Here is a 20491-nt window from a genome sequence, read left to right as displayed (position 1 = left end):
CTTAGATTAATATGATCAAAAAGGAAAATGATAAATATTGGAAAGGATGGGGGAAATTAGGACACTGTTGGCGGAACTGTGAACTGATACAACCATTCTGGAAAGCAATATGGAATCATACTGAAAGGGCCATAAAATTATGCATATCCTTTGACACAACAATATCACTGGGTATATATCCCAAAGAAATCAGAGATAAGGAAAAGGAATCTACTTGTACAAAAATATTTTAGCAGTTCTTTTTGTGGTGGCAAGGAATTGGAAACTGAGGGGATGGCCATCAATTGGGAAATGGATGAATAATCTATAATATATGCTTATAATGGAAAACTATTGTGCCATAGGAAATGATGAACAGGATGAATTCATAAAGACCTGGAAAGTCTTAAATCAGGGGTTCTCAACCTGTGGGTCATGATCCCGGTGGGGGTCGAACGACCAAAACACAGGGGTCGCCTAAAGCCATCGGAAAATATATATTTCTGATGACCTTAGCCACTGAGAAATCGCACTACTTTACAGCAAGATCTCGGAAAGAGCGGGAACCCTGCTACCCGCACATTGTACCAATATTAGTTACCTATCAGCAGCCCTCCCCTTATGAGGGGCGATGGATTTACCCTGTTGCCTGGAGGCCAAACTCAAACAGAGACCCAGAAAGAGCACCCAGGCGCTGGCTCCAGAAGGGTTAAGAACGAGTCCTGGAGCGGATAACTCGTGGAGCAGATAGCGAAGCTGAGTAACCCCAGCAAAGTGAAGCCTGAGCTCAAGCTGGAGGGAGACAACAGGAAGAATAAGGCAGGGTCTGCGGACCCCCTCCCCAGGCAGGACTTACCTCCCACCCCAGCACTCAGGCTGCCTCCTGCTGGATTAATATTAAATATTGTTTTTGTGATTAATTACCATGTTTAAATTATGTTTGACTTGTAGCAATGAAAATACATAATGCATATCAGGTATTTACATTCCAAATCATAACTGTAGCAAAATTACAGTTTTGAAGTAGCCACCAAAATAATATTTTGGTTTGGGGTCACTGCAACATGAGGAACTGTATTGCAGGGTCACGGCATTAGAAAGGTTGAAAACCACTGTCTTAAATGAACTGATACAAAGTAAAGTAAGTAAAACCCAAACAACAGTGTACACAGGAACAGAAATATTGTACTATGATCAAATGTGAAGGACTAAGCTATTATTGGCAAAACAAGGTTCCAAGTGTGACGAGGCTGGCACTAAAGAAAAAGTGACAGGCTGAAGAGTATGTGAAATTGATCACCTCAGTGGGGGAGGGGCGCCAAGGGATTAGAATCTGGAGGAGGAGAAGACTCTGGCTGGTAGAGGAGTTGGTCGCTCTTAGTCTTGAGAAGCCAAAGAGAGTAGGTGGGAAAAGGCTTTCTCCTGAGGGTTACCCACTTTTCCAGCTGGTGACTGGAAATCTTTCCCCCCAACACTTATGAATTGAAGGGACTTTCTGAAGAGAAACCTGAGCAGACTTTATCTCAACTCCTGTTGCCCAGGGGTGAGTCAAACTGACTTTCTCTCATGGGGCTCAGACTGCTAAGACCTGAGTTCCCCACCAAACTCGAGGAGGGAAGAGAAAGGGTTTAGATAGAGACAGGGACCCCCTTTCCTACTTTCCTTTTCCCATTCTTCCCTGCCCATTATTCCTTTTGTATTACCTGATTGAGTTGACATTAAAAGTTATCTCTTCCCCAAGGTGAGTGTGAATGAACAGATCAAGGAGAAACCCTTTGGTCTCGAGTAGTGGAGGGGGGACAAGAGGGACAAGAGTAAATTGGGGAGAGCAGCTTTAGCTAAGGAGGGAAGGCAGAAGGGGGAAAATCTTCAAACCCCCTCTCCTCTGAGCCAACCCTAAACATCAGCTGTCTTGCCTGAACCCCACTTTGAGAAAGAGAAAAGGGTCTCCACTCTTTCCCCTTCTCAATACTGAAAGTCTTAACTTCTCAGGTTACAAATTAACATCCCCTTTATAATACAGAAGAAACCTCATGATGAAGTAATGCTATCTACAGCTAAAGAAGCAACTGTTGAAATCTGATTGGTTTGCAGATCAAATACACCATACTTCACTTTATTTCCTTCATAAATTTTTAATTATACATGTGATATGTGTCTTCAGTCAGGACATAGAGGATGTGGAAATATGTATTGCATGAAAGAATTGATATAACTTAAATCAGACTACCACTTTGGGAAGGGAGGAAAGGAGAGAGAGAATCTGAATCCAAAAATATCAGAAAATTTTTCAAAATTCATTTCTACATGTAATTAAAATATATAATTTAACTTTAAAAATTAGTCTAGGCAAAAAGTGATAAGGACCTCAACTAAATTTGGTGGCCATATGAGTGGAGAGAATAGGACAAATGAAAGAGTTATGGAGATAGCCATGCCAAGATCTGGCAACTACCTGTTTCTGTAAAGTAAGAAAGAAGACTCAAGGATAATACTAAGATCAAAAACACCAGAACGATGGTGGCATCCTTGACAGAAACAGGAAAGTTTGGAACACTTGGGTTTGGGGAAAAGATACCAGTGTTCTATATGTACAACCTATATCATATTACCTGACATCTCGGGGAGAGAGGAGGAGTTTGCAGAGACTGAGAGAAAATGGATAACAAAATGTCAGTAAATGAATATTGGAAATTATATTGACATTAATCTGGAGGGATGAAATTTAAGTTTTTAAAGATAACAATGTCTATTTTCAAAGATCAATGGCATGACAGGGTAATATCTTGACTTGCAAGTATATTAAATTTAAATGAAGCAGAATTGCACATAGTAATCAATCTCACTCTCTCTTACAGACTCCTGGAAAACCAGTGGCAAGACAAAAGTCAGATCAACTGGTAATGGCCCATGATACTGTGAATGACCTTGGCATCTTCCATGTTGACTATTCTCTGACTGAACCTGCTTTAGCTGCCTTCATAGCCTTTAGAATAAATTGTTCTTACCTGCCCATTCCACCAAGAAAAGTCTTCACAAGCTTAGGGTAGATATTCCTCTGACCCACCAATGGGTTTGACGTATGCCATTTACTTTCAACAGTTTAAACCATCTATTGAGACAGTTTTACCAGAGTGTGACCATAGCACAAGCTAGTTTCTTGGAATCACAGGTGAGAGTAAGATGAGAGGTAGACACCAAAGGTGCATGAGCAGCCATGAAAAGGGCTTAGCAAGTTATCACACCAGGGATATTAGTCCTTCCTGAACACCAAAAGGTAATTTATTCATGCCTGCTCATTAGATGATCTGCCCAAAAGCAAAAGGGCAGATTAGGGCTTAAGGGATACTGCCCAGAGCTCAAAGCCCACCCTCCAATGTTACTTGCTATAGCCACAAGGTACCCTGAAGAGCAGAAGATGAGTTTTCTGGATGAAGGAGTTTCCAATGGCAGCTGTAAACGATTATAAATGCTCTGAGGAGCAGACAACTGGTACAAGAGGGAACGGGTTGAAAGCTTACACAGCTTAAGAGGAGAAAATGGAGGCATTTGGGGATGGTGGATCAAGGGTGGGTGTGGTTCTTCTGGAAACAAGTTCCATGATTGGCTATCACAGGGTGAGATTCAGCCTATCTTCTCACCCTTGGATTCATTAATCACCTACTTATTGAGGTCAGGCCATGGTCCACCACTTTAAAGACCATTAAATTAGGACATAGTAGCTAAAACTTTTTCCTCAAGAGTAAACTGATAGCTCTTTAGTCATAGCTACCATATAATATAATGTAAATGCATTATGTCACTTCACTAAATATTAAAGACACAAATAAGAAAAAGAAAATCTTCCTTCAAAGAGTTTGTAATAGGGGAAGAGGATACACAAATAGGAGAAAACAATACACAAATGGAAGCCAAAAAGTAGTGGAAGGGATGAGGTGGGGAGGGGGCAGGTGATGAAGGAGGCAATGATGAAGATAGTGGAATTAAAACCAAGCAGAGACAGCATGGAGCAAATTAAAAGATGGCTAGGATTCTGAGCCCTCTATTAAGGGAGGTTTTCGTTTTTTGCTCCAGTCCTCCACAAAAGCAGAAGGAACTGAGGATACTAAGAAGGTGTAAATAACAAAGCTGAAGCAATATCCAAGATGAAGAGTTTCCTCATAATAGTTTGGGGGGGGACAGGAGGTGAGCAGGGAGGGGGACATGATGATGTTGAAGAAATCAGCTAGTGTTAAATGAATGAATCACCTGACAAAAAGAACCTGACAAAATCCAGGCAAAGTGCTACCCCTACTGCTACCCCTACCATTATCAGGAAGAGAAAAAAAAAAAACCTTCAGTTATAGATAACTATTTAGATAATTCAAAACATCTGACAAACTCATAGGATCATCCTCTGGCATTAGTTGGAAATTAAATAGCTGCCAAAAAAAGAAGAATGGAAAGGTAGACTAGTTGATGTTCAATGCTCCCCCCACTCATCCATCTCAAATGCTTATCTTTATTAGGCATATCTATCATATTGACTACTTTGATGTTAAATTCTGACTAATAAAAATCATAGTACCTATGAATCTGTTTATATGTGTATATATATACATACACATGTAAGCATACATACATATCCTGCTATGTAGGAGAATATAGAACCTACTATGTAAGTATTTATATACACATACTATTTTTAAATAAAATTCATTTGCTAGTATTCTAATTCTTTTTTAATCGACAGTCTTTAACATCTTGGAGGAGGCAACTAGATGGTGCAATGGATGGAGCTCTGTGCATGACAACTGCCCTTTGGAGCTTACAGTCCTAGAAGCTGATAAGATGAAAACATGGACAACCATAAAACGAATTATACAAAATAAATGCATTCCAGGGGGGATAAACAAAGTGCTCGGGTGGGCATTTGAAGAAGAAAGTCATCGTTGAGTAGGCAGACCAGAGAGTTCATTGGGGCTTTAAGGGTGGACAGACATTCAGCAGGCATAGAAGCGTCCAGGAAGAACCTGACACCTCCCCCTCTCTCTTACGGGTTAAATTGTCCAGCTCCCTACCCATTCTCGCCAGGATACAGTTCCTCTTCCACTCCCGCCCAAAGGGTTCGGTGCCCGCTTTGGGTTTGGGGTGTTTTTCCTCCTCTCGGCTGCCTTAGCCTGGTCAGGCTTTCCAAGAAAGGTTGGGTGGGGGGGAGTGGAATCCTCAAATGGGAGAGTCCGGAAGAGGAAGCACTCCCCAACAGGACAGTTTCACCGGAGGCCAGTGAAGAGAGGACGTGTCCCCTTCGGTCTTCGCACACATCTTTTCCAGAACTCGCAGAACCATGTTCCTTCTCCGAAGGTTCTGGCCGTCTCTGGTAGCCTCCACGTCGTGGCGCCAGAGCCAGGTACGGGTGGGAGCGAAAGCTTCACCCTTCCACCTCCCACCCGAGCTGAGTGAGGATGGGTGGTATGAATGGAGGAAAGAGGAGGCTGGCGGGGGCAGAGCGGTTAAGTGGGGGAGGTGGATGAGGAGGGAGAGAGTCGCCGAGCCTCTTTTTCGGTCACATCTTTGGAGGCGGGGGGAAGATAGGGGAGGACACCCGTGAGAAAGCGTTTTGCGCTCAGTCTAGAATCCCCGCGGAGCGAGCGGGAGCTAGCCTGGGTATCCGACTAACTATGGGGAAGTTCTTGGGCTCCCATCGTTCGTCACCCGCTTTTTTAACGAAAAAGTTTGGGAAGGACGGGGTGGTAGAAAAAAAAAAGAAAGCATGACATGAAAAGAAAAAAATGCCTCCAACCTCAAAAACAAACAAGCAAACAAAACAATTGGAAAGAATCTCCCTTTTGCGTCATGGAGAGTGGTGTCCCCGGACTCGGGAAGCTGTGCAACCCTGAGCAAGTCACTTAACCTTTGCTTCCTCAGTTTCTTCAACTGTAAATTGGAGATAATAATAGCACCTACCTCGCAGAGTTGTGAGGTTCAAATAATATACATAAAGGTTTTCCCGAATTTTAAAGTACTATATGCACATTTGGTATTATTATTTATTATTGCCATGGATCAGTTTGCATATAACCCGCTCATTCCTTAAATTGACTCCAACAGTTTAGCTGCCCTTCATACATGCTGTGAATGCCTAAAGAAACAATTTCTTTATCTTTTAACCTTGACATTCAATTCAGTTTTACAAGCTTATTATCCACCTATGGAGTGCAAGGCACCATAATCACAGGTTCTTCCTTTCCTCCCCTCTACAGCCTCCAGTATTAAAACAGGACTGCAGTTTGTCCAGTGCATGAGTCAAACTTAATTCAGTAATTCCCCATTTTGTAGATGTGTTTTACCCAGATGCAGATAGAATACTAACAAGCTTAGTTTCTAGAAACTAGTAGCCTGGCACAGTGGAACAGCCCAGGATTAAGAATCAGGAAGACACTGTTTTGAACCCTGCTTCAGATTCTTCCTTGCTCTGTAACTTTGGGCAAGTCACTTAATTTTTCAAAACCTCCTTTTCCTCCTCTGCAAATGGAGTTAAAAGTAGGATCTAAAGGATTCATGAGGATCCAGTGAAATCATGGGTACACAGTGTTGCAAACCTTGAAATGCTATCAGCAATTATGAGTTGCCAAATTAATCATCTCATAAGCAGTCACCTAATGGGAACTTCTAACCCCAGCCCTTGAACTAGTTGACAAAAGTTAGGTGCTGGTCCCATCCATACACAAAGTATTTCTAGCATGGTTTAGAACTGCTACACATCTATATGCCCCTGAAAGCCCAGAGTTACTACCATGTCACAGTGAGGTATCAGGGTTAGATTGTAACCAAAAAGTAAATAGAATTCATCCTCTTGTTACAAATAAGGAAACCGAGGCCCAGAAAAAAAAAAAAAGTGGCCTCCCCAGAGTCACATATATAATGTGAATGGCAAAACTGTAACAGACTCAGGTCTTCTTGACCCTGAGTCTGGTGAATTTCTTTTTACCACACTTTGCTAACTCTTCCCATAGAATACATCAGCAGTCATAGTTCTTAAGAGATCCCATAATCTATCCTGTTTATTTTACAAATGAGGGCCCTGAGAACCAGAGAGGGAAATCTAACATTTAGGTCTCTCAGCTCCAAATCTAGTATTCTTTTTATTATATCACGACCAGTTAGTTCGAAAACTTGCTTTTAATTTATCTAAATATTTGAGAATGGTATTCTAAGTATACAGAGTTTTCCATGTAGTATTTTATAACAATAATAATGATGTATGTTTATATAGTGTTTTTTGAGGTTTGTAAAGTGCCTTCCTCAAAACACCTGTGCAAGTAGGAGTTGATTGCTGTAGACTTGAGTGTTATTGCTACTTTTTCATTGAAGCTACCTCCAGTTTGTATATATCTTATACCTACATATGTGTTTGTATCCCTGTCTCCTATTAAAACAAGAGCTTCTTGAGAAAAGAGACTATTTTTCCCTTTCTCTGTATCCTCAGAACTTAGTGCCTAGCATGTAGTAAATACTTGTTTGGGCTTGAGAAATCAAAGGCAGAGAGGTTAAAAGTGACTAGGCAAAAATTTTAATTTTTAATCAATCAGTGATGAAAAAGATGCCATTTTCCTATCTGTCATTCAGTAGTGAATAATTAATAAATATATGTCAAAGGCACACTATGTGCCAGTCACTTTGCTGAACTTGGTAGTTAGGTTGCTATAGCACTAAATATGTAAATCAATTTAGTTAGCGTCATTTTTATTATATTTATAGACTACAACTAGGAGATATTATTATTACTTTCCTACTATTTTAAGTTTTCCTTTATTTTTATAATAATCATTTATTGTTTTATTGTTTTTAAGCTTAAGTGAATCTTGGTAAATCAATTCCCAAATATTTGCTGTATTTTATAGTTATTTTACATTTCATCCTGGTTATAATAGTTTTTACTAATTTGTTTTTGTATATTGCTACTTTACTGAAGTTAAGAATCCTTTCAGTTAGTTTCTTTGCTGCTTCTCTAAGATTTTCTAAGTGAACCGTCATGCAATCTGCAAACAAGGATAGGCTATTTCTAGATTAGGATAGAATTTCTAGGACTCTAATTAATAGTTGGGAAGAATTCTGGGGTTTGTTGTAGATAGAGTTAGCTCTTGCTTTTAAATTTTTATTCCTAATAATATTTTAAAAGACTTTTTCCATTATGTTAAATTTTTTAATAATAAAGGAAACGCCAAATAAACTATCCTAAAATTCTACCTGACACTTAACCAAATTAGGAAAGACAAAAATATAAAATCTACTCCTGCCATGAATGTGGTAAAACCAGGTACACAACCATGCTTTTGTTGACTATACTATTGATCCAACCTATGTGAAAAGTAATATGGTATTTTACCATATGAATTACAAAATTATGCTTGTGCTTTGAACAAATGATCTTCCTATTAGGACCCAAGGAAGTTATTAATGAAGAGGGATAATTACATATAGAAAAACTGACTAACATTTTAATAAAAGGCAAAAACAAACAAAAAAAGCAAATCTAAATGTCTTGATTGAGAAAAAGTTATAAAAATTATGGCATATTAATATGATACATTATTAAGCCATAAGGACTATACATTGTAAAGAAGCCACAAGAATTTGGAAAAACTCATGTGTAGTAATATAGACAAGAACAGAAAAGAAAAAATTAGACTGAAACTGAGTTTTTGGTAGGAAATAACAAGGTCTGGCACATACTAACCAAATTCTGTTATCTAATAAATTGTAATTATCTGAAAGAAACCATAATTTAAACAAAATGTTTTTACTGCCAACATACATATAAACCCAAAAGCAATGAATTCATTCATAATTGTTCCCTGTTTTACAATAAAAGCTCACATATTTGGTCTTTGTCTCCAATTTGACAGACTACAAGCTTGATTTCTGAGATATTTCAGTTTCCTTTACCTTTTCTTCAGGTATGGGCATCTTTTGGCACAGGTCCCAAAGACTCTGACGGGACATTCTATGAATTTCGTACTTATATCATACAACCAGCAAAGATGAATGAATTCCTGAAAAACACTGAGGAACATATTCACCTTCGTACAGCTCACTCTGAATTAGTTGGATATTGGATTCAAGAGTTTGGCGGTGTGATTAATAAAGTGTTTCATATTTGGAAATTTGGTATGTGTCATGCCATTTTAAATGTTTAATTTAAATTTTCATTCTAAAAAGTTAAATAAGATACATATCTTGGTTGTGAACTATTAAACATAAACTTGTTAAGCAGAACTGTTAAAGAGAAAGATAAATGTGTTCAGTATTGAATTTATTTATGAAGTATTGGAGAAAAAGGATGACTACAAAGATTGTATAAGTTAGTTCCAGAAATAATGACAATAAGCAATTGTACTTTTAAGTTCTATAATGTATATTCATTAATTCTGTATTTAAAGAATATGTCATAAAGTTTTTATGATATGTTTCTAAGTCCTTTTGCTACCTAGGATTTAGTTTCTTCATCTATAAAATATTATAGAGTGAGGTTTAACTTTTTTTGGTTCTATGCAAATAATTAGTGCCAATAATTTAAAAATGTGTAAAAAATTTTTTTAAATCACTTGGTGACCTTTGACTTAACAACTTAAGGACAGTCTTGTCCAGAGCATTATGAGAGGCAGAGAGCACAGAACTTCCTTTCATAAAAAAGGAAACCAGACAAGGGATATGTTGAATGAAGAAAGATGTTTTCATGTTCCCTAAGGAAGTGATTTATAGGTGATTTGCAATACAGACAATCTGTGTGTAGATAATAGGTTTGTAATAGATCAGGCCAATACCTAAGATTCAAGATTGGACCAAAATGAGATAATTCATGGAATATTTAGTAGTTATCAAAAAAAAAGGGATCTACTTAGCTAGAGCAGGAGAAGGACATTCAGCAAGAGTACAGCCACTATTTCAGGTTAATATTGCTTTCCTATCCCAGTGTTTGTCAGGTTGTTGAAGCCTTCTGAAAGGAGAGGTAGAACTCCTAATGATGTCTGTTTTGTACTTGGAAAACTAAGAAGCTATATCAATGGCTGAAGGCTTTGTCCCCTGAGCCAATCAAGCCTCAAGTTTAAGGAAAAGAACAAGCATAACCTACGTAGCAGGACACTGATAGATATTCCTCCAACAACAAGAGTTGTGACTATTAATCAATTGTATGTTTAGGTGCCTTAATGTGATATAATTGCTAGATGAAAGATGAACCTCACTTCCTGAATTGGACTTCTTAGTGGTTCCAATATATATATATATATTGGTTCCAAGGCAAAAAGCAATAAGAGCTAGGCAATGAGGGTTAAGTGACTTGCCCACTTTCCAGCTAGGAATTGTCTGAAGCCACATATGAACCCCCAATCTCTCATCTTTGGACCTGGGTCTCTATCCATCAAACCATTACTCACTTTTTGTAATGGAATCACTCTTTCATTTCTATACAATCCAAAACCAGACAGACTTCGTCATAGGAGACTGCCCCCATGGAAGCACTCTGAAACAAAGCTTACAGAGTGAACCAAACAACAGAAACTACACCTCTCCTTCCCCAAGTTCTGCTTATTCTACTTTCTTGGGTTTAAGCATGGCATCATAGAAAGATCACTATACTTCGAGTCAGCAGAGATGCTGGTTTTAATTCCAACTTAGTCACTTTTAATAATATTCTTGTGACCATGGGTAAATCACATAACTGCTCTAACCTCGGTTTGCCCATCTTGAAAATGGGCATAATAATAACTGTGATTCTGTCTTTAGGAGGTTGTCCTGTCCAGACTTGGAGCTGAAAGGTATCTCTCAGACCCCATAATTGTATAGATGAGGAAACTTTGAAGCCTGGAGAGGTTAAATGATTTGCCCAAGGTCACCCAGAGAGTGAGCAAAGGAGGTGGACTATCATCCCACTGAATAAAATATAAATAAAAAATAAATAAATAAAAAATAAAAAAAATAAATAAAAATATAAAAAAAATAAAAAATCCTGAAATTCTCCATAAACATCAGCTACTATTCTTTTAACGTCTTAGTCTACTATGTATTACTTTCTGGTAGTGTTTATCTTACACATTCTCCAGCAGAGTTCTGCCATGATACCTCATCATAGCACCGAGGTAGCACTGGATTTGCAAAGGAGGTCATTGGAGAAGCAGTCTCAAGGAATCCTGATGCCCTGGACAAGCTGTCAATATTTATCTGCTTGCAGATCAGCAACCAAAGACTAGCCTACCTGCGTTTGGAGAATCCTATCACTACAGAGGCCACCATGGCACAAATTCTCTTGGACATGGAAACTCATACAATTACCTATTTCTGTGTGGATTATTGGGTAGAGCACTTTTCTAGATGACATCATATATCTTTTTAAATACTAAAACAAGAAGGACACATCCAGAGTGGTTTTTCTGTACATTTTTCTGTTACAGAAAAACCTCCTTAATGAACAACTGCTTATTACAACAACTCAAATGTGCCTCAGGTAGAAGAATGTTCTACAAAACAAAATGTATATATCTACAACAACAAACAATACAACACAGTTAGCCTATGAGTCAGGTTATCAGCTTTTTTCCCTTAATGTCAATTCTTTCCTTGTTTTAACCTTACACATTAGGCATCTGTGATTTTATCCAGGGTTCTAAAACAGATTGCTTTAGTTTATAAGTCTGGCAGAAACTCAGATGTTAGGTAAGTATTAGAATAAAGGTTTGAGACTTAATCTGCAAATGCAACTCCTACCACTATCTTGACCACTATCTCCCTTCAGATGCTGATGGAGATAGCCTAAGACTCAAAATTCTTGGAAATAATAGTGCTTCTAGCCTAATGTCTCAGGTCTCAACCTGGGAAGCAAGCCTGGTGGAGAAGCAGTCTGGCAAATGCTCCTGAAGATGTGGCAGCTACAGGTGCTAAAAACCTACCACTTATAACTGAACAGAAGAACAAAGTTGTATATGTAGTACCAAAGTCCTTGCCATTGCTATAAAGTTTAACATCAGAAACTCATAGCACTCTATCAGCAGAAATAACAGTAAAGAGGCACTACCATGTGCTTTGCCAGTGATGGCCTCTAAGGACCATGGGAAAACTTCCACAGGTGGTGTCTTCTCCACTGGAGGTGAGCTCCTTAGGAGCAGAGACTATCATACCTTTTGTATCCCTAGTTCTTAGCACATAGTAAGAGTTTATTAAATGTGTTATCTATTCATTCAGCTCTTCGTCACTACAAATCTAACACTGTCTTACTATTTCATTCTTCCTTTCATATCAGTTCTTTTGAGTATTTAACCATGTGAAATTCTTATGGTTTACCAAATTTATGTCTTAATAAGGAAAAAATATATTTATATAGTAGACAAAGTAAATAAATAATTTGAGGGGTAGGGGAAAGGACAGGAAGTATACTAGAATTCCAATCATTCACTGATTGCACAAAAAAAAAGATAGAAACAAAGAAGGTAGATTCTTCAGAAATACGGTTCATTATCATTTCTGCACTATTTTTATCCAAAAAATTCAAAAATTTTAATTCAAAATTAGTTTAACCATCAATGAAACTTGGAACTTTGTATTTTAATTGTTCTTAACATTTCTTTCCTTTTCCCATAGATAATTTTGCTCATCGAACTAAAGTTCGGAAAGCCTTAGCCAAGGATAAAGAATGGCAAGAAAAATATATTTCCCGAAACCTACCATTTATAATTGAACAAAGGAATGAAGTTGTATATTTAGTACCATGGAGCAAAATAGAAAAACCTCCTAAAGAAGGTGAATCCTTCTCATTTACTATAACGGTTACTGAAGTAGACTCATTGATAAGATTTTTATATTAACAAGGCTTTTCTAAAAGTGTCACATTCAAAAAACTGAGAGCAGTTATTAAGCTTATTTAGGAATGTGATGAGTATTGAAAAGCTATCCATTAGCCTTTTTGTCTATGTTGGGGGGGGGAACATTCAATATTATAGTGTTTTCCAAAGGGCACATTATGGAAGGTCTTGAGATTCCTAAGCCTCAATCATAGTTTTATATTTGTATTTTCAAAGCTAGACAATGATAGGTAAAGGTTAGTTTAATTACTTTCAGATTTTGGCAAGAAAGAAAGAAAATATCTTTAGAAAAGCCTTTAAAGGGTCTGAAAGTTAGTCAGAACATAAAAGTAAATATGGGAATCTGTATCTAATTAACTCCAAAATATAGGAATGGTCATGTACAGATTTTAAGACAACTGCTTTTAGTCATCAACATTCATAAGATTAAATATATTAAGCAGATCATTACTGGGGACTTCTCTCATTCTGATCTAATTTTTTCTTCCTCTTTCTCTTTCTTATTCTCAGTTCATATGAAAATTTTCTCTAATATTCTGTGAATGTGTCCAGTAACAGTGTCTCCTTATTGATTTTTCTTCTTGCTGACACAAAGAAATGATTGCCTCAGGCTACATTTTAAGACAAAGTTAGATGAGAAAGGCATTTATTTTTAGCATATAATTTTTAATGTAAATTTAAATGATTTGTCTGAAAAAGAATCTAATGAAAATTAAAGTAGTTCACTCTAAATTCTTTTCTGAAATGTTTTTTATGTAATTCATAAGAGGTTAAGAGCTGGAAGGCACTTTAAAAATCATCTAATCCAACTGCTTTATTTTATTAATGTGGAAAATGAGAACCAGAGATCTCAGTAACTTTTCCAAGGTCCCACAGCCAATAAGTGACCAAGCCTGGACCAGGATCCAGGTGTAATCAATTACAAATTAATTTTTAATCTTGTTTCCCTATTGCTTCACTCATCCTTTTTATATTATTAAGACACTGTTTTCATGGTCCTCAATCCTTTCTTACCTAAGTCTCTCCTTATTGTTAATCACCAGTGAACACAACATATTCCTTGCTTCTGTTCTAATATGTAGTGTTAAACACCAGTGAGTACAAAATATTCTTTGCCTCTGTTATAATATCAAATCATACTTTTCCACCTATTAAATACCAAAGACTCTTCAATTACCTTCACTGGATCTTTCTTATTCACTACAACTCTTTTCCTTAGATTCTTTTTTCTCTCTCTACTTGCCTGGGGGTTTTATTTCTTTAGTAGAGAGGCAGGATTGTTTCCCAGCATTTGTTGGGGGTACAAAGGGAACAATAAAATGAGGTTTACACCCCTGTTCCAGAATTAGAAAAATACAGAAGAGTCACTTAAAATATATTGTCTGAATGCCGTGCCTGAAAATGGCAACCTATTGAGAGGAAAATATATATTTTAATACTTAATTTTTAAATTAATAATTTAATAAATGCATATATATTTTACAACCAAAAATTTAGGAAGTGAAAGAAAATATAAGAAGCTAAGCAAAAATATCTTAAGGGAAATCCCTAATGAATATATTGAAGCAATTCAAAATAGCCATTCCCCTTATAAAGTTCCACAACAGGGTATTAAGAATGGTAGCATTTAAACATTTTTAGAATGTAATTCTTTCTTATACACAATATACCTGAACAATTTTTAATTTTCAAATACAAGTAGACCTCCAAATCCATGTACCCATTAATGCTCAAAGAATACAAGGAGGATATGCGATTTTTTTTTCTTCAGAATGAAGAACTCATGGTATAGAAATACCATTTACCAAAGCAGGTCAGAACTCATCTGTGATTTAGTAGTTAACTATTAGGGTGCTGCTTAAAGTGCTTAGAAATTGAGAGACTTGCTCAGGATCCCAGTTACCAAATGCCAGAAGCTAGATTTGAACCTGCTTCTATGACTTAAAGCTCAAAATTTTTATCTGCCAGACACAATCCATGTTAATAGATAATTATTTTTGGTATCATTGAGTTGATTAATCATGTCTGACTCTTGGTGATCCTATTTAGGATTCTCTTGGCAAAGATATTAGAGTGGTTTGCCATTTCCTTCTCCAGATCATTTTACAGAGGAGGAAACTGAGGCAAGCAGAATTAAGAAGCTTAACGGGGGCCATACAGCTACTAAGTGTCTATGGTCACATTTGAACTCAAATCCTCCTGACTCCAGGGCTAGCAGTTTATTCAATGCACCATCTAAATACCCGATATATATCTGTACTTGAACCAAAATGAATAAGATTGGAAATTGCTTCTATTTACTTTGAAATTCTGATTAATCTTTTTTTCCCCTTTTCTAGGAGTCTATGAACTTTGTACTTTTCTCATGAAGCCTGGCGGGCCAATTTTGTGGGGTGAAGACTTTGAAAAATCAGTGAATAGCCATGTCCATGTAGGCTATTCAAAACTGGTTGGAGTTTTCAACACCGAATATGGAGCACTTAATAAAGGTACATTTTGAATTTGTTTCTGACAATAAAAATATAATTCCATTTGCAGGAATGCTATCCAAATCCTCTGCCACTAAGTTACCTGGTTAATTAGATAATTTTCCCCTTTGGGATAATTTTGTTCTTTTTATGAAATAGCTAGGTAGCAAAAGTTGGTGTAGTACTATATTTGGAGTCAAGAACACCTGACTCCATATTACTTACTAGCTGTGTGACCCTAGACAAGTCATTTGAGCTCTTAGTTTCTTCCTCCATAAAATGGGGATGATAATAGCACTGATCTTATGGGATTGTTGAGAAGATCAAATAAGATAGTGTCTGAAAAACTTTTTAAACCTTAAGGGGCAATAGAAATGATTTATTGTTATTATTATATATACCTTTATACATCTAAACATTTTGTTTAACATTTTTTTAAATTGATAGAATGGAATCATCTCCAAAACATTTAAAAACAAAAGTACAACAAAAAGATGAAAATGCAAATAATTTGTACTTCTTCAAAAGAAGCCACTTTGTCCATCATTACAGGGGAGCTGCCTCATGTGCCTTTCAATTCTGAAATCGGTATGATGCCCAAGGAGGTAGCGGCAGGGCCAAGGAAAACCAAAGGGAGAAGAGCAGATAGGCAAAACCAAGGAGAGGGAAATTATGAGCCAAAGGGGACTTGGTTTTGAAGGCATGGAGGGTCTGATTTCCAGCATGTCTGAAAGAGAAGGCAGGATAGCAAATGCTTGGTTAGAAAGATCACTGACCCAAATTTTTTAAAGATAATTGAAAGAATTTCATTCCTTATGCCTACCTTCCCATCACTGTAAAACCTTTGGAAGAGTTGTGTGTATGTGGGTACACGTGTATGTGTATGGAAAGATATAGACCCATATATATATTTATAGAGTGTGTGTATACTTATATACACATGCATCTGGGTGTATTTTTCTATATAGGTATATACACTGACACACCAGTACCAAGGACATAGGTGAGAGGGAATGGGAAGACTTATACAAACAATATTGTGTAGCAGATCACATCTTTATGGTCACATAAGAGATTAAAAGGTATAAAATGCAAGTTCCTGTTGTGCTGTTTGTTGACTACCAAAAAAAAAAGGATTTGATTTCAATAGAATAAGGTTTCCTCTCTCCATAGGTCAGAATAAAGGATTCTTTGAAAGATGTTATGATAGAAATAATCTTGTTATTTAGAGAAGAATCTAAATAGAAGAGTTATGATTCCCCATTAGGGGAGGTATACTCAATGCTTCTGTTTTTATGGCATCAAACCCCAGAATCATGAAAAACTTCCTAAATTAGATCAAAAGTCCAACCCACCTTTCAATATAGGGAAAAAAACAACAAGGGGATAACGGTTAGTTATTCTCCAAATTATTATGTGAAGGTGGATGGATATACAACCCATAGAGCTAATCCATCGCTATTTATATCCTGGACATTTTCTGTAAGCAAACAATGACCTGGCCCAGAATTAAACAGGAGCACAGACTGTAATGTAATCATAAAAATGGGTTTGATAAATATATGAATTTTTTAAATTGTTGTGGTCGCCATTTATAAAAATTAACTCTTAAGTCAAAAGGCTATTAGTAGCTTTATGATAGCAAGGTAGAAATAGTAAGGGGGGAAATGTAGAAAGAAAGTAGAAAATATTGCCTAGCCAAGTATCCTATAATTGCTGATCTGAAGAAATCTAGTTCAACTCTGACAAAGGCTCCCTTAGGTCCCGATCTCTAACCAGGAGTCATGGTAGTCTCTTCAGCAAAAGTCTTACCAGAGCAGAATCAGTCAGATGCAGAGACATCTATGCAGGAGTCCTCCCTCAGCGAGAGCCACCAAGGCAGCAGAGTCAATCAGAATGCCCTCGGCTGACATTTATAAGCAGTTTTCTCTGTCACTTCCTGTCTCTTTGGTTTCTCCTTCCTTTCACTGTGGACTGGTCTATGACATCTCAGGAACCAATCAAAGTCTCTCCATTTGCCTGGCACTTCCCAAGGGGCAAGGCAGTGCTTGTGGTCTTTTAGGACTAAGTGTTAATGACTAAGTCAGTGTGAAAGGGAGGGGACTCCAAGTTCTTGATTGATTAAGTTAAAATAAACAAAAAAGAGTTTAAGTTCTCTTTCACAGCACTGTTTCGGGGAACTTGTCTAGAGCTTTTAATATCCCCAACATTCTCCATAAAGCAAAGGCCCTTCTCTTAAACGGCAATATTCTTCGGATGATGCTCTATGACTCTGAGGCTTGGGAACACCACAGTCACTGCAGAACCAAAACTAAAACATGCACAAGACAGTGGAGAGGGCAGCATGAAGAGGCTCTAACAGGCACACTGGAAAGAATTTTAGAAGAAGCAGAATAAGGCAATAGCTTCCCCAAGACGTTGAGAACCATGAAATGGCTTTCCAGTCAAGGAAATGGACTAGGACCATGAAATTGAAATGAGAAGGCAAGGATGGTTATGGTCTACCTCCATGGAGGCAGTATGTGCATCAGTAAGCATACACATTCACTGAAGAGCTTGCTAATACACTGGATTCCCCTGTATTTAACAGCGATGAGTGTAATGTCAGGTTATTTGTTGCATGTTTCACTGATTGAAAATGTTGGACTTGACCTTTTGAATGCCAAGGAAAATTAATTCCCTTATATTTAATTTGGAGAGTGAATATTAAAGCCACCAGGAGAGCAGAGTTTGAATCCTAACTCTTTCACTAGCTAGCAATGGCCCCACAGACCCATAGTTTAACCTCTCTGGGGCCCCATTTCCTCATTTTTAAGACAATGGTATAAAATAAAGGTGACATACAGCAGAAAGCCTCAATAAACATTTGTTGAGTTCATTTGAAGAATCAGAGCCTTGTTACAGTTGGAAGGGACTTTAAGAGCAAAGAAAAAAGGAAACAAGAACTTATTAAGTGTGAACTGTATGCCAGGCACTGTGCTTAAGCCCTTTACAAATATTATTTCATTTGATCTTCACAATAGCCCTGGTGGGGTAGGTGTCATTATTATCCCTATTTAGCAGTTAAGGAAATTGTGGCAGACAGAGGTTGAATGACTTGCCCAGGATCCCACAGCTAATAGTTAGTAGGTGTCTGAGGGTGGATGGGAATTTGAATCTTCTCACCCCAGCCTCTGTGCTCTCTCCACTGGGCAACCCAGCTACCTCTTAAGAGATTATCTAGCATTAATAACTCATCTGATTAAAAAAAAAGCCTTATCTAAAGCTTCCTGATAGAATGCCACCAGAAATTTTCTGAATTCTTAAAGAACTCTCACCACTCCACTAAGCATTGCCTTTGATTGTTGGAACCTCTCCCCAAGGTAGAATCCTTTATGTTCATCCAAAATGTGTCCTCTTACAGCTTCCACCCACTAGTATTCTGAAAGCCACAAGGAATGAGTGAATGAAAAAATATATATATATATAAAATTCTTAATAAGTGTAACACACCATCATGTTAAGTACCGAGACTACAAATAAAAAATCATGACAGTCCCTGGTCACATTCTAATAAAGGGAGACAATATATTTAGGATATTTCAAATTCATCATACTAACTCCTATATTAAGTAAAGATCCCATTATGTTTTCAAGAAACCTTCTCTTTTCCAAGCTCAGTACCCATTCCTAGTCCTTCAACTCTTCCTCATCCTGGCTGCCCTCATCTAGAAATATTGCAGATTGTCTGAGAATGTGGCATTGCAGAACTGAAAACAGTGTTGTACTTGAGGTCTTAATATTGCAGAACATCTATTAGGTTTCCCTACCTTATTAGTTTGAATACTCTGGATCGGATTAGTTTTGGGGGCAGCTACATCACAACGGTTACTCATTGATGAGGAATTAACCAAAACTTCTATATCTTTTGCAGATGAATTGCTTGTAACCCTGGTCTTCCTTTTCCTGTACTTACTGCTATTGCTTTTTTTTTCTTTTTAGATTAAAGGATATTACATTTTTCCTTAATATATTTAATCATGTGTTTTGGGAGCCATGTCCCAAATTTACTGAATCACTTTGATCTCAGAAGTTCTTCTGATTCATATTCTGAAATCCTTTTGAATTCTATCTCTACCTGTAAGGTATTCCTTACTGGAAGAAGTATACTAAAGAACAAAGCTCAGTATTATGGATTCACTTGGATTTGGGGTTTAGTTGTTAATAATATGTTTGGGTTTGGTTTCCACAGTTCATGTTCTTTGGTGGAATGAGTCAGCAGACAGTCGTGCAGCTGGAAGACAAATAGCCCAACAAGACGCCCGAGTGGTGGCATCTGGTGAGCTGAGGAACTGGGTCCTTGTTCAGCATGAATTATTTGGGGTCCAAAATGTACTAAGCCAGAAGGTTTCTGTAGCTTTGAGTTAACATTAGAGGAAGCATAGAAGAGTGAAAAGACCCCTGAATTTCAAGCCCAAAGATCTGAACATAGTCCTAGTTCTGAAACTCACTAATTATGAGTCAGTTTCCTCACCTGTAAATTAGAAACAGTGATAATTACCTATATTATTAAGGCTGTGAGAATCAAGTGAGATTAAGGGCCATAAAATGCCTTATAGGTATAAAATGCCGTATTAATTTAATATTATTACTAACATTGGCTTTTTCTTCAGTTCGGGAGAGTTGTAGTCACCTGGAATCTCATGAAAATATGCTCCTCATTCCAGCATCATTTTCACCACTGAAATAATTCTCTGAAGAAATACGAAGATACTTATTGTATCCATATTGTACCAACAGCTTCTAATAAAATTCCCTAAGTTCACCTAACTTTTTATTTTTATTTGACTAAATTGGTGAGCCAGTTATCCCAATTTGCAACATATGTACAAGGCATGAGGCTAGACACTTGGGGTACATGGATAAAATTAAAATAGTTCCTGGCCTCCAAGAGCTTTACTGTCCTGGGGCAGGATCTCAGGGTGGGGGGAGGCATTCGTCACATCATGACTGTTCACTGAAATAGCAAGAAAAGGTCCAAGTGTTACCAAAGCAAATGATAAACACATTTATTTGCAGTTTGCAGTGAGTACGTGGCAACCTTTCTAAAATTACAGAAGAGGGTGCAGCTGGGTGCCTCAGTGTATTGGATTGAGAACCAGGCCTAGAGAGGGGAGTCCTAGGTTCCAATCTGGTCTCAAACACTTCCCAGCTGTGTGACCCTGGGCA

General features: G+C 37.5%; 1 protein-coding gene across 2 annotated transcripts; it reads left to right on the top strand.

Annotated features, from left to right (window-relative positions):
- The first annotated feature begins 5135 nt into the window (after positions 1-5135).
- On the top strand, positions 5136-20092 carry NIPSNAP3A (nipsnap homolog 3A). 2 transcript variants are annotated; one of them, XM_007499024.3, is made up of 6 exons: positions 5136-5368; positions 8919-9129; positions 12595-12753; positions 15155-15304; positions 19515-19601; positions 19936-20092. In XM_007499024.3, exons 1-6 carry the CDS (start codon positions 5306-5308, stop codon positions 20010-20012), a joined length of 747 nt encoding a protein of 248 aa, XP_007499086.2. In that variant the 5' UTR covers positions 5136-5305; the 3' UTR covers positions 20013-20092. The 2 variants fall into 2 exon arrangements, with proteins under 2 accessions (XP_007499086.2, XP_056661864.1); XM_056805886.1 differs by having other exon boundaries at positions 5170-5368; positions 19515-20092.
- Positions 20093-20491: the final 399 nt, after the last annotated feature.

This window comes from Monodelphis domestica, chromosome 7 (genome assembly GCF_027887165.1).
Source record: "Monodelphis domestica isolate mMonDom1 chromosome 7, mMonDom1.pri, whole genome shotgun sequence".
Lineage (NCBI taxonomy): Eukaryota > Metazoa > Chordata > Mammalia > Didelphimorphia > Didelphidae > Monodelphis > Monodelphis domestica.
Note: the sequence above shows the minus strand (reverse complement) of the source record. Positions and strands in the feature narration are given on the sequence as shown.

What these genes read in the sequence shown, in the direction of transcription:
- NIPSNAP3A (XM_056805886.1), top strand. Translation starts at nt 5,306, where the DNA reads ATGTTCCTTCTCCGAAGGTTCTGGCCGTCTCTGGTAGCCTCCACGTCG. An exon ending in GTTTCATATTTGGAAATTTG is followed by an intron (nt 9,130 to 12,594) that starts GTATGTGTCATG and finishes CTTTTCCCATAG; the next exon opens with ATAATTTTGCTCATCGAACT. An exon ending in ATATGGAGCACTTAATAAAG is followed by an intron (nt 15,305 to 19,514) that starts GTACATTTTGAA and finishes TGGTTTCCACAG; the next exon opens with TTCATGTTCTTTGGTGGAAT.